A 14,599-nucleotide genomic window follows, 5' to 3' on the forward strand; every position below is an offset into this window, starting at 1 on the left:
TTTTTTTTTTTTTTTTTTTTTTTTTGAGTTTTTGGATGTAAATATTTTTTGATGAAATAAGAAATATTCTATATATGAGTTCAAATAAGAATGCCAATTTAAATATATCAAACAACACTATGGTCATATTTACTTAAATTGTCTTTAGGTATATCTAAATAAATTTATATAATTAGTAATTTATGATAATAATAATAGGATCACATGTTTACATAGGATTTCAATAATAAATACTTTCATTTTCCCACTTTATAAGATCTTTTAGGTGAAAACTCAAATTTTAAGAAACCATAAATAGCTTGTTATTTTTACGAAAAAAAAATTACTTAACATAAATTTTTAAAATTTTAACCAATAGAAAAAACATGCATAATACTAATGTCATAACACACTGCGAAACATCCCCATAAATTATGCATAGATATATGAGAAAATTTAATAATATAGAACACACAAAAAAAACTAAAACATCAGATAAATGAACAAGAGTATTTTCTTATTATTTTATCAAAATTGGTTAAATTTATTAATTTATAATAATTATTAATTTACAGTTAGTATTAATTTGTAGATGTTTTCTGTATTTTGTATTTGATATCACTAAAATTAACCTCTATGTAATTATTTACCTAAAAATTCTAACTAAAATAGTTTGATGTAATCATGATGATAATATATTGAACATCCCTCAAACAAGTGAATCAAGGTTCGTCATTGACAAGATTGATGGTAGAATTCATATCTATAAGAAGTTGGACAGTCATTCAAAAATTGAAAGGTTAATTTATATATATCTTGATTTAGTGTAAAATAAATGAAATTATAGTGCGTTTCGTAATTTAAATCAAAGCAGTTTACAACTGTACGTTGACAAAAAAAAAAGTTGACAATTGTACAAATGAAATTGCAAAATTTCAAAATAATAATAACATAAAGCAATTATGGATGATTTTTAGGTCGCTAACCAAATTACAATACATCGATTGAAATATTTTTAGAGGATATTAACGTGTCTGACATCTCATAAAAACTAGTATGGATGATTTATAAGTTGTTAACTAAATTACGACGCGTGGACACAATGCATCGATTGGAATCTTTTTAGAGGATGCTAACGATCAATCTGACCTCTCCTAAAATAACTAGTATGTGATGAATCCAACACGGACAGTTTCCATCATTTATAAATTGACAATAGGATCTGGATCACTCCGCAAATAAGAAATCGGGTTAAGTTCGCTATACAATGATTGAATTGGGTATTGTACTCACTAAAAATTTAGAAGTGACCATATGGTCTCATAAATAATCGTTTAAAAAAATCCGATAAATACTAAATATTTATAATGAACAACATTTTACAATAGCTTGTACTTTGTAATTTTTTCAATTGTTGTACAATTCTTATTCAAAATTAAGTAATTTTTTTTTGCAATATTTTAAATAATAATAATAATAAGCGACGACTAATAATAAATCTAAGTCTACATAAAATAGTATAACTGATTTTCAATTATTTGAAAGATAAAAATGTTTTGGATGAGATATGGATGGAATTACTGAATAATTTCGTATAGGTAAACCCTACCACAACTATAAATCACTCCACTTCATATCATCATATTCACTACAAAGTTTTCACTCAAGAAAAAAATATATATTTAAGGAAAAAGAGTCTCTAGCTGTAAGTTCTGATCTCCCTTTCAGTCTTCTCATGTTATTTCCATGGTTTGGTCCTAAAGAGATTTTACCGTTTCTTCAATATTTAATGTATTCTTTTTCAAAATTAAGCTAGATTTGTCATGTAGCAATCATGATTTCACGATAATCACATTTCTCATGCCTTGTTGTTGCTCTCTAAATACGTGTGTACATATACATGTAAACGTTAATATATTTATCAATGTGTATAAATATTGGCACCAAAGCAACACACGATCTCTACAAGATAAGTGGATCGATTAGTTTCAGATCTGAAAGAAAAAAGAAAAAAGAAAAAAACTTAAATTTGTTGATCGATTTGCTTAATCCTTTGCAGTAAGTGTTTAAACACATATAGTGTATTATGCCCTATTTCATATCTTATGCTTTCTGTTTATATATTTATCCTCAGAAAATTCATAGAAATATTGTCAAAAATTTATACTGTTTTTGTTTTATTTATTTTTCTTCGAGTTTTATAGAGTGAAAATGGAGAACGAGTTGGACTTAACACTGAAGTTGGGTTTGCCGAATTCGACTGTTGTTGAGACACATCTGAGCTTAAACACTTCCACCACCACTTCAACCATCACTGATCAGGTCTTATTTCATTCATTTATTCATTGTTATATTATTTTTTTCACTATAATTGATTGATGTGGGCATGAATAAATATGAAAAAAAAATCTTCAATCGTAGAGATCTCGATTGATACCATTTTCTTCTTCTTTAATTCATTTGCTTTTGAAGAAAATGAACTAGTTTCATGCTTATCATACACATGTTTTAAAAAAAAAAATTCATTGAACTTTCATTAAATTCATTAATTAGAAAGACCAAAAAAACGCTAACAGTTCTGTCTTAAGCTCTTAATGGTAAAAACACTAATTGGAGGAAAAAAAACATAAAAACCTTATCACATAGATATGCATTAATTTGCTGATACATTGAAATATTTAATTAATTAATTACGTAACAAACAAAAAAATAGGGAACCACCAACACCAACGTCGGGGACGGTGGCCGTGAAGATCACAACAACAACAACGAAGGCAGCCGCGGAGGCAGCAGCAACGACGGCGGTGAGGTTTTCAACCTACGTCGGGCTGTTTGGGGAGATCATGAAGTGATCAACGACCAAGGTGCAAGAAGCAACATGGACATGAATATAAGAGTCTACAATTACATCTTTCAACAGTTCGTCGGTGTCCCTAACACCTTGAACGTCGCCGTCCCTAACACCTTGAACGTCGGTCCTTATCCGATGACTCCGTCTCCGAGATCGACACCGGCTCTGGCCGTGACTCCTGAGTTTGTTCTGATCGACGTTCCCTCTAGGAGAGCTAGTCGTAGCAACACTGAGTTGATGGCCAATGCTTGGAACGAGACCCCGAGTGCTCACGCGAAGCGGCTTCGCGGTTCCGGTGGCTACTACAGCGGCGGAAGGGGTGAAGGGACGTTGAGGAAGTGTACGAACGTGAATTGTAACGCACTTACCACTCCTATGTGGCGAAGGGGTCCTCTTGGTCCTAAGGTGATTAATTAGTCTTTAATTTTTTAAAGTAAGTAAATTATTCAGGTTTGAATTATTTAAGTCATTGAATTGGTAAATGTGTGTTTTCAGAGTTTGTGCAATGCTTGTGGGATCAAGTTCAGGAAGGAGGAAGAGAGGAAATCGAAAAGGAACCGAGAGTGATTGTAGTTGGATAATTGATTTTATCATTATAAATTTATAATTAAGCAGTTGTAATTTTAAGGTCGCTCATTTGCAAAGTTTATAATATTCATGAATTTGTGGTTTTTTTCATTTATTTATTTATAATATTCATACTGCATGCAGTGAACTGTTACATATCAAAAGTATATTATTCTCACACAATTGTACACATGCACAAATATTGTTTGGTTCATACTTTTTGGCAGATTTCAATATTAGAATATATAAAAACTTGGAGAAATGGATACATTTTTTTTCATTCATTCAAATAATTGTATATTTGATATCGAAAGAAATATAGTTTTTTTTTTCTCCAAATAAATATGCTAGTGCAAAAATGTTATATTTTATTTTCCTTTTCTTATTAATTTTTTTTTAAGTCTGTGTAAAAATCATAGACATCTACCAGAATATATTTAGTAGTCTAAAATAAATTCGATAGAATAATATTTTTATTAAAAAAAATCAATAGAATGATATCTTCCTCATTTGTGTTAGGAGTAAATACTACTAAATAAATTCCAAAATCTAGTGACGATGTTACAACTGTAAAGCAAAGACAAGTAAGTTTGTGTACGTTGTTTTTTTTTGTTTTTTTGCTAAGAATAAAGGCTATATTTCTCTAAAAGCGATGTAAATGGTTTTCCTCGTTTGTGTTCGATATGTTGCATGTGAGACAAGTCGAACAAGACAGTATCGATCTTTTATATAAATGCAAAACCAACCCATAGTATTATCAGAGAAAAGTGTTACATTAAAAAAAGGATTACTTTTACATATTGCCAAGCTTTCGGTAATTACAAGGAGCCTACTACATTATGGGAAAAATTATGTAAATATGTAATGTTTTGAGGATATTCGTGCAAAATTTTGGGATTAGCCATTAATTATGAGAATAAATAAAATCGTCGGGGTTTAGAGACTAGATGACTTGCACCATGGAAAGAACCATTTATGGTCGTAGGAATTAAGCATTGGGATGGTGGTACTTCCCCAACACACTCACTAATGATCGGGATTTAACCACTGGAGAGTCGATGACATGCACTATAGAAAGAACCGTCATGGTCTCTAATCTTCATTGTAACCGCCATGGTCTAATCTTCTTGGAGATCTGACCCAGAAGATCAGAAGTGAAATTTACTAAAACTAAAAAGAACAATAATAATTAAAGCCACGAGTTAAGGAGGAAGATGGTCCAAAGTATCAAGTATGTTCTCATCAAAACACCTCTTAAAACTTCTGTGTTAAACTAAGTAGAAAAGCAAAGGCCCTCTCCCTAATTAACTTCCTAAACCTAACATCAATCAAAATAACAATCCTAATCAGAAACAATCCATTAAGATATTTGCTAACCACATAAATGATGCCCTACCAAATCGAAACCGTACAGGTTAAAAGTTGCTATGTACCCTAGTGGATTAGTTAAAACTTAAAAGACTTGTCAATGATCACGAACCATCTTCACAAGTGAGTCTTCCTAAGCTTGCATTCCCGGCGATTTACACTATCTTCGTTGTCGCCTTCAATGTCGGTAGAATCTTCCACAGCTGTTTCCTCTTGACTCATCAAACCTTGCTTCCTCGACAGGTTTCTTATTGGCTTTGTATGAGAATCTTGTGAGAGCTTCGATGGCAAGTCACATGTAGATGAAACGACTTTTGTTTCCCTGTGTGGCATCAGCTCCTCTCCCACTGCCACCATTTTTCTCATTGGCTATGCAACAACAACAGTCACCAAATCCCAAACTCATTAGAGCTAAATTAATTAATACACCACTAAGAGAATTATTGACATAAAACTAATTAAATCTGCACCTCCCAATCTTTGTAATCAAATCTAAGTACATAATGGTTGTGAACGACCTCCCCTGACATCACCAGGTTCGCAGCAGGAGCATTCCTCGGCTCTAAGGACAAAACAGGAAAGCAAGATAACTGTATATAAACCTTTTTTTTTTACAAATCAAATACCAAAACAAGACAAGAAAAGGTCAATCTTACCAACAAAATGAGAACCATTTTGATCAACATTGATCTCAACTCGTCCATCTTTCACCAAGAATGATAGTGCAAACACATTCTCTACTGTCTGAGCAAATGATTTCCTATTGAGCACCAAATTTTCAATCTTGACACGTTTATTTTTCCGCAAGATGTTAAACATTATTGCCATGTTTTTGTCTGTATCAGTTTTCTTCTCAGTATTATCAACCTGAAAGGATATGAATAGTAGCCAAATCAGCACTCACTGATACATGAATCATCAAATCAATCACAAACTAATAAGTAATATAGAAACAGAGATTTTAATACATCATGCATGAAATTACAGGCAGCTTAGTATGCAGAGTAAATCAAAAGATGCATAAACTTGGAAACCACACAGTCAACTTTGCTCCAGAGACTAAAGATTACTGAAACTTTCAGAACATTACTCACCTCCTCTGGCCTAACCCCTGAACCAGGCTTTGTACGTTTTCTGTTGCCCACTGACCTTTTCCTTTGTTTCAATTTAGTATCCATAGGACCTATCCTAAAAGAGATACAAAATAAAACAAAAAGAACAATAATTAAAACCAATTAGTTCAGATCCCTAACATTAAGCGCTTGCAATGAGAGAGAGAGAGAGAGAGAACTCACATTGTTGAACAACCACATGATACCAAAACCGTAGTGCAGACAGCAAACCCAAGGTCCTTCCAATTCATCGACATTTTCCTATTTTCTTCATCAGCATCGATTCTTAAAGAAGTCTTCCCAAACCCATTGATCAAGGCATTAACAAACTCAGCTGGAGAAACACCACCATGAGCAGATTGAGATTTCACCGATGAAACCACGCTATCAACTAAATCCAAAAGCGCCTCCGCGTCAGCAACTTGCTCTCTAGGCTTCTGAACTGCAAAAATATATAGAACAATTGTAACACCACCAAATAAAAGAGTTATAATCAATACAAAAATAAACTATCTTTGCTAGCTACAAGCCTACAACTATATAGTATACACAAAATAAGAAACATCTCCTCTAATTTGAAGACCAAGAGGCATATAAAGAACAAAATACAATTACCTTTTTGGTGCAAATTCTCAACCTCATTAATGATATGGTTGAACTTGTCAGAATCAACTTTTGTCAAATCATCTTTAGCATCTATTCACACCAAACCAAACACAGTTATATGTCAGAAAGAAAGATAAAAAAAACACAAACACACAAAAGTAGAAAGAAGCGAGAGACAGTAAGTACCTTTTATCTCGTGGGTAAGAGCTAGGTATTGAGATCTTATAGCTCTACGATCATCAATTCCTTGTTCTTCCCCCTCCTGAATCGGCGGCTCTTGAGACCGTGGTACTGAAGAAGTTACGCTTTTATTCTGCTTCTCCTTTTTCACGATCTTAGGTCTCTCCGCCGACGACGACGGCTCATCGGCTTCTCTTCTTCTGCTGCGATCTCCGGTCGATTCCGCTTCCCGCTTCACCGAGTTTCTCATGATGATCGTTTCAAGAAAAAGAAAAAAAAAGAAACTGAGAAAAACAAAACGTGGAAGAGGTTATTAAAGAAGAATATAAATAAAACCCTAACGGCGGCGAGAAGATGAAGAGACGTCGATGATTTTTCCACACACGTGGTTATTGGTCACTTAGCAATGCAATTTTAACAAAAAAATCTTTATATTAAAACACAAATTTAAAAACAATTAATCTTCCCATTTAACTCACATAATATAAAACTGAAATTATATAAATTTCTTCTATAAATTATGTATTTAACTTTATTTATCCACTACATTGTATTAATCAATTGTATTAAAACAAAACAATAAATTAGAATTATAACTCTCATTTTTCAATTTTTCATCATTCCAAATATGATTGTAAAAGTTTAGTTTTAGAGTTTGTATGATATGTATATCTTATATATATTTTTTAATCTTTTAAAAGGTTTATCTCCATTGTCTATTTTATATTAACTTCTTATAAGTCATTATTTTCATACTTTCTTACAATATTCACCACACAATAAGATCATGAAGTTGAAATGATTCATATCTAATTATCTATTATGTCTTTGGTTATCTCACATATTCATGTATCATTTTTAATAATTTATAAAGATCAATATAATTTTCCATTTATAAATTCTATTTTGTTTTGTCAAGTCTATCAACTCTATTTATAAAGACTATTTTGTTTTGTGATCCAATTGATAAATCTGCAAAGATCAATATAATATATAATTTTTTTATGATTTGAGGTTTTTGAAAACAAAAAGAACATAATTAAACAATTATTTTTTGTGTGTTTAATCAAAATAAAAAATGATCCAAAAAAGAAATCATATTCAACTGGAACTGAAGTATAAAAATAAAATATAATTTTAAAAGTACCATTTAACTAGATTCTCTAAAGATGAAACCATTAGTATGAAATCTAACACTATAAATTAAATTGATGAGTGAAAAAAAATATATATAAGTTATCCTTGGGGTTTTAAAAATTATTGAGATTGAAATTTCATATAATTTTATAAGAAAACTAATTTAGTTTGTCACTTCAAAAGTAATATTTTTTTATTTTGAAATATTATGTGTAAGTGTTGAGTTTATATCAACAAACAACCAAATCATGTGAATTTTGATTGAGCCACTTGGTATTCCTTTTATTTTCAATAATTGTACATTAATTCATTCCTCATACTAACTTATTTATCTTTCAAGAAAAAATGTTTTTGGTTAAATTTTGATATTTTTAAATTATTTTGGTTGGCTAAACTTATATTCATATTTTGGTTGGCTAAATTAATATATTTCTCATGTAAAATTATTGTTTATAATATATTTCTCATTTCAAAGTTTAAAGCAATATATCATATATATATATAAAAGTAGGGTTTTGGTCTCTCCTTATTAGTTGATTTTCATTTAATGTTTTCTAATTTTTTTATTTTTTATTTGCTTTCTAATTGCTTTAATCAATATATAAGACCCAATAAACACAATACATTTAACTAACACATTAAATAAACACAATACATTTAACTCACACATTAAAATAAAATTATAACTGAAAATAAAATAAATTATGCATTAATCATATTCCACCACTCAATTATATTCAAAAACAATAAATTACTATTTTAACTCTCTAATTCTAAATGTAACTTCCATCATTTCTTATCATATAAATAAGCATTCTCTCAATCTCTCATTCTCTCATATTGGAATTCTTTTACTATCTCATTTTCACATTCTCTCATTCTCTTCTACAATACCTCAAATCATTTTTCGTTTATTTATTTATTTTTGATTTCTTATTTTTTGTTGTATGGGTTGTAAAAAAAAATGAAATATCACTGTAAATTTTTAATGCTAAATTTTAGTTTTAGGGACTACATGATATATATTTTACATTGTTCTTATTTTAAAAGATTCATCTCCATTATCTAATTTGGATTATTATCTTATAAGTAATCATTCTCTCCTCCTCTCCTACCATTATCAAATGTTGTTATATCTCATATGTGTTGTAAGAGTTAGATTTTATATTTTAATTTAGAAAGTATTATATATATATATATATATTACATTGTTCTATTTTTTAAAGATTCATCTCCATTATCTAATTTGGGTTATCATCTTATAGTAATCATTCTCTCCTCCTCTCCCACCAATATCAAATGTTGTTATATCTCATATGTGTTGTAACTTGTAAGAGTTTGATTCTATATTTTAATTTAGAAAGTATTACATATATTTAACATTGTTTTCAATTTTTATTTTATTTATATAAAAATAAAATATTTCTTTTATATTTCTTGCCTTTCTAATCTATTCATATTTATTTTTTAAATCAACTTTATTTGAGAATTAGATGTTCCTATTCATTTCTAAACGATCAATGTGTAACATAATATATATAAGCATTTTGTCTTGCAATCACAAGTTCCATTTCCATTGCTTAACTCCATGGTTAAACTATAATATATGTTGTCCTATTTGTAGGAACAACAACATACTTATTTAATATATTTAAAAGAGCAGATGATTAATCGAAATAAACATTTCTCCAAATTTTATAATTCAATCAGTGCGAGTGTACTTATTACTTTGACAAACCTTTACATTGAAGTTCATAAAATCATATAAGAAAACTAAAATACTATGTCACTTCAAATTTGGAAGGAAACACTTGATATTCCTTTTTTAAAAAGTCAAGACACATATAAAAATTTCTTAATAGTTAACTCACTTTAAAGACATGAAAGGTCATTTAACTCAAAAATAACTTCTATCTAATAATTCCATACATTCCTCACACAAATATATATATATATATATATATATATATATGTTCAAGATTATATTTATATATATATATATATATGTTCAAGATTATATTTAAATATTACAGAATTTTTTAGTTAGCTAAACTTGTAGTCACATATATACAATATATATACATAAGAATTTATATTACTTATTAACACCATAATTCGACCCATTATTTGCTTAACTTAAAATTGGTTTGAAAGCCAACTAAAGAAAAACAGAAACGATCTTATTGATATTAGACCAAAACATAGGCATACAAACATAATCACTTACACGGAAGATAATTATTTTTTAAAAATAATTTATTATTGCAACATCAAAGTATGAAGGGTTTACATAAGCAGTTAATTAGAAAATCGAAAATACAATAAATGTATTGGGAACCATATCAGTCAATGATAAGATTGGATCCTCAAAAGCAAAAAACAACATCCTCATAATTCATAAAAATAAACGCCACAATTGTACACATCTAAACGAAATGGTATAAACATATAATGTATAAATAAAAATGACTGTGAAGCCCGTATATGCCTAACTATAACGAAATAATACAAAAGAGAAAACGAAAAAGATAAAAAAAAATAAGAAAGTGCGAACTATACCACAACCCACGCGTTGCGCGGGGAAGCACGTAGTAAAGATAAAAAGGAAATTGGTATTTTTATAGAGTTGTCTCGTGCCCTCGAAGTCTTTTGACCATATTATTTTGTTGACTTCCCAAAGTACATAAAAAAAATATAATAAGCAAAACTATGTAATTTGNTTTTTTAAAAAAAAAAAAAAAAAAAAAAAAAAAAAAAAAAAAAAGTAAAACTATGTTGGTATCAAAAAATGTTTAAAAGTAAATGTTAACTACTCTTATAGGAAAAAAAAAACCCTAATCCAAGACGATCAGGATATCTAACACCGTCGCTTCCAACACCAGATAATGAGAGTAGTGACGTTATCTCTCCAAGGCAAATAATCATTCTACTGTACGTGATCTTATCATTGGTTCACGCTCACTGAGAATCGTTTGATCGAAATCCCGTTTCCGTTTTCAGCGTGAGCCATGCTCTCATGGTTGATACCGATCGAGATAACTTCGTTGGTGGGTACAACAGTCAACATGTGGATCCTTGATTCACGGTCTGGAAAGTTGCGTCAGGGTCCAAGTAGGCGAGTGGCTTGCTATTTCATAGGTGTAGGGGACTAGTTGATGGGAAGATTTACGTGTTTAGAGGATGTTAGGAGTTAGGACCAAGTGATTAGTTTATGGTACATGTGACAAGGTTGAGACACCATGTGAGCACTATTGCAATAAATGTGTGTACGTGTGTGATACATATGCTTTGAATGGTTGTATAGTATGCTCTACACCAGACAAAAATTGGACTAATCCACACTTAATTTAGCATTCACCATTTGCATACCATTATGCATTGTTGCATACTAAAAATCTCTATACTATTATGCATTTGAACGTACAATTCCATATCATTGTAAATTTACTATTAGTTTGCATTTTTCATTCCACTCCTTAAAAGCTTCATACTATTATAAACAATGCGTACTAGTAATTTATTTGCATTTGAATATTTGGTCCATACACTACATACTAAACAATGCGTACTAGGCTGTGAATGGTTGTCTAGTCTGCTCCGTACCGGACTAAAGTCCGACAAATCCGCAGTAAATTCACCATTCACAATTCCAGACCAGTATGCACTACTCCATACTATAAAACTCCATACTAGTCTGCAATTGAAAAAGAAACTGCGTACTATGGAAATTGTACTATTTTTTTCTGTTTACTTCTTAAAACCTCCATACCAACTCCATACCAAAAGTGAAAGTTGGATTATGATTCTTAACTAGTTGGATCCAAGTTCTTTGTTCTCATTGGTTAAATTTGGGTTTCTTTGTGCTTTTGAAAAATGTTTATACATATGATCATTCATAAGTATTAAAAATCCACAAAATAAAATTCCCAAAAAAAAACTGGAGCCCAATTCAATTTTAGAAATTTAATTTTGTTTTGAATAAACCATTTATCTCAATAATCGAAATAATATTATTATGGGATAATCAAAATAATAGCTTTTGACTTATAATTCTAATCTTAGAAAGCTATTTTTTTTGTTGAACTCTATGTTATGGGATAATCGAAATAATAAATTTTGATTTATAATTCTAAATACATCTTGTAATAATTAATATTAATTATTATAAAATCTTATTAAAATAACTTTAATCCTTTGTACACACCACTCCATACTATGCTCTGATTTTTACCATTCGTAATAGTATGGTGTTATGCATACTATTGTACGGTGTTGTGCATACCAATGTTTACTCCATACTACAGTCCATTCCACTCTGATCCATACTAAAATGTTAGTACGCACTATCTAGTATGGAGTGTATAGAGCAACCATTCTAAGCCCTAGTAATTTGGTATGTTCAGTTCCATACTAGAGTATGAAGCATTTTTAAAACTGACCTGAAAAATATGGATAGATAGTAATATTTTAGTATGGAGTTACTGTTCACTCCATACTAACATGTATTTTATTGGTTTGCACTTGGTCCGACATTGGTATGGAGTTTATCAAACAAGTGTGAATGGTAGAAAAATAGTGGACTGGTCCGACTTTAGTCCGGTCTGGAGTGTACCAACCAACCATTCAAGGTCAACTCCTTACTAGTCTACTCCACACTATAGTCCAATGTTTTGCAATATTTTGGTATGCATAGTCCGATCTACACCATACCATACAACCATTCAAAGCCATAATGTGATACTATATTTATATCTCTCCTCTTGTGATTGGAGAGTTGTTAATAGTTTGAAACTTGACAAGTATTGTGCTATATATATCAAAGTCGCAATGCGTGATTATATATAATGGAAAGGTTGGTGATTTTTAGGCAACGTTCTTGGGAAGTAAAGAAGAAAAGGGACATTTTGTTGTGGAATAATCATAGAAGTGGAGCAGAGATTTTAGTAATATAAGTATATTTATATGGTTTGTCCTCTATTGAGGGGCAGCTGAATACTATTGTTTTATACATTGACGTTGATAAAGTAGATGAGATCATAAGACCATATTTTCAGTGTTATACTGTTATTTATTTCCAATTTTTTGCCATTAGAGTTGCAAAAGCATAATCGTGTTCTTTGATCTTTGTTTTGAGCTAATATATAATGCCTCGTTTTGATTTTTTTTCATCTTCTTTTCTGCTACATTTAAACCTCCTTTTTTAACAAAGCTGTCACGTTGTGACCAACGACATACGTTATGTAGTTTTGTAGCTTAATAGTAATTTTTTGAAATTTAAGTTCTGAGTTTAGTAGGTTACTTTGTCGATCAGTAACAGATACATTTAAACACGACTTTTGTTAAACTAAAGGAAAAAAAAAAAGGTATTTAAGAAAACCTCACATCAAAGATCGTCTTTTTTTTTTCTTTCTTTTTGTTTTGGTTTGGTAAGTGTGCTCGATCGCTTGAGCTCGTAGCCACAAGCACTGACCCATGCTTGAATGCTAACAACGAGCCACTATCGACAAGCACGTCTACCTTCAAATACAATTTCTATTATCCTCTCTTCTTGTGATAATTAATCAATTAATGAAAACTAAACGTAGAGAGATAGCTAGCGTAAACCATATCAAAACTTTTCAATTGTAGAGTCAACTCATCAAAACATAAACACATAACAAGTTTCCAATTGTAAAGCCAACTCATCAAAACATAAAGAAGAGAAAGAGAAATTCCAAATATATATTATATATGGTCTGAAAACTTACATTTAGTGTTCGTTCATCCCCAAGTCGGGTGTGTAACTAAAAGAAACAGATGGTGAGAGAGATTCACCAGCCGAGACAAAGACACACAGTAACAGACAGTTTTAGAGACTCTTACAAACACCATAACAAGTGACAGAGAGACAGAGATACCCAGAAAAATATTACATGGTTGAGTGAATGTAAGAGGACAGAAGATAAAAATAAGAGAAGATGAAATCTACTACCAAGACTTAGAACCATATAGATACGTCCTGCTGCTTCTGCTGCATACCATCCATCGTTCCTACTACTCCTGGCATTGCCATATCATCTCTGTAATCGAATGAGGCCATATCGAACGGTGTAGAATCAAACACAAGCTGGAACCTGTTACTGCTACTGTTGTTGTTGTTGGTGTTATGCGCAGCTTCAAAGTTGTTGTGCTGTGCGGTGTCGAACTTAAACCCATTGTTGTTGTTGTTTCCTTGGAAAAAAGTTTGATTGCCGCTGTTATTGTTGTTTGCTCTGTTTGGGATGTTCAAGTCTTCAAAGAAACTTCCTTCCACCATGTTTCCTGGGAACTGAAGATGTTCTTGATGATTCTGGATTGTTGGCTGAAGTAGTGGCACGCTTTGACTCTCCATGACCATAGAAGTTTGGTTGCTCTGAACGTTTCTGTCGTACATAGACATGAGCTCTGAGATCATCTTCTGTCCATCTTCAGGCACTCCAATACCTGTTAAGTCGATTGGTTGGGCCACCGAGTTCACTGGCCTTGGCTGAGAAAATCCAACAACAGGCTTGACTTCATTGACATGGAACCTGGAAGCTGCTGCTCCATAGGGTAAGCAACTGTCTCGATGTGGACAGCCCATTTGATGGTTGTCTCTTGAGTTCCTATCCAGGAATCCCCGGCTGATTTCGCTGTGCGCACACCCAAGATTCTCGCAGGTGAAAACGGTTCTGTCCATTATAGTGTTCAGATCTCTGTTAGGCTTCCTCTTCCTCATGAATTCCGAGTTTCCTGTTGGGACCTCTTCTTTGACAGGAAAGTCATGGATTTTAGCAGCCAT

At 31.3% G+C, this 14,599-nt stretch overlaps 3 protein-coding genes across 5 annotated transcripts in view; 1 reads left to right on the plus strand and 2 right to left on the minus strand.

Annotated features, from left to right (window-relative positions):
* On the plus strand, positions 1,932–3,452 carry LOC104785697 (GATA transcription factor 29-like). Its single transcript, XM_010510961.2, has 4 exons — positions 1,932–2,037; positions 2,184–2,301; positions 2,693–3,235; positions 3,326–3,452. Exons 2-4 carry the CDS (start codon positions 2,191–2,193, stop codon positions 3,395–3,397), a joined length of 726 nt encoding a protein of 241 aa, XP_010509263.1. The 5' UTR covers positions 1,932–2,037; positions 2,184–2,190; the 3' UTR covers positions 3,398–3,452.
* LOC104785718 (non-structural maintenance of chromosomes element 4 homolog B-like) lies at positions 4,648–6,913 on the minus strand. The gene is made up of 7 exons (XM_010510990.2): positions 6,670–6,913; positions 6,493–6,573; positions 6,061–6,319; positions 5,860–5,953; positions 5,422–5,632; positions 5,236–5,327; positions 4,648–5,134 (listed from the first exon to the last, which is right to left on the minus strand). Exons 1-7 carry the CDS (start codon positions 6,911–6,913, stop codon positions 4,883–4,885), a joined length of 1,233 nt encoding a protein of 410 aa, XP_010509292.1. The 3' UTR covers positions 4,648–4,882.
* Positions 13,501–14,599, minus strand: part of LOC104785730 (protein ETHYLENE INSENSITIVE 3) — a 5,390-nt gene continuing 4,291 nt past the window's right edge. Inside the window, exon 4 of one of the 3 annotated variants that reach the window (XM_010511006.2) lies at positions 13,501–14,587. In XM_010511006.2, coding sequence (XP_010509308.1) covers positions 13,778–14,587 — 810 coding nt within the window. In that variant the 3' untranslated portion in view covers positions 13,501–13,777. The remainder of the gene's footprint in view (positions 14,588–14,599) is intronic. The other 2 variants (XM_010511014.1, XM_010511021.1) reach the window with 2 other exon arrangements.

This window comes from Camelina sativa, chromosome 1, assembly GCF_000633955.1.
Source record: "Camelina sativa cultivar DH55 chromosome 1, Cs, whole genome shotgun sequence".
In the NCBI taxonomy this organism is placed as follows: domain Eukaryota; kingdom Viridiplantae; phylum Streptophyta; class Magnoliopsida; order Brassicales; family Brassicaceae; genus Camelina; species Camelina sativa.

Excerpts from the sequence above, each read along its gene's own strand:
- LOC104785718 (XM_010510990.2), bottom strand. The coding sequence starts at position 6,913 with ATGAGAAACTCGGTGAAGCGGGAAGCGGAATCGACCGGAGATCGCAGC. Across the intron at positions 5,954-6,060 it reads TCATGTGGTTGTTCAACAAT|GATAGGTCCTATGGATACTA; the intron begins GTGAGTTCTCTC and ends TATCTCTTTTAG. Across the intron at positions 5,135-5,235 it reads TTGATTACAAAGATTGGGAG|CCAATGAGAAAAATGGTGGC; the intron begins GTGCAGATTTAA and ends GTTGTTGCATAG.
- LOC104785697 (XM_010510961.2), top strand. The coding sequence starts at position 2,191 with ATGGAGAACGAGTTGGACTTAACACTGAAGTTGGGTTTGCCGAATTCG. Across the intron at positions 2,302-2,692 it reads CTTCAACCATCACTGATCAG|GGAACCACCAACACCAACGT; the intron begins GTCTTATTTCAT and ends ACAAAAAAATAG. Across the intron at positions 3,236-3,325 it reads GGGGTCCTCTTGGTCCTAAG|AGTTTGTGCAATGCTTGTGG; the intron begins GTGATTAATTAG and ends GTGTGTTTTCAG.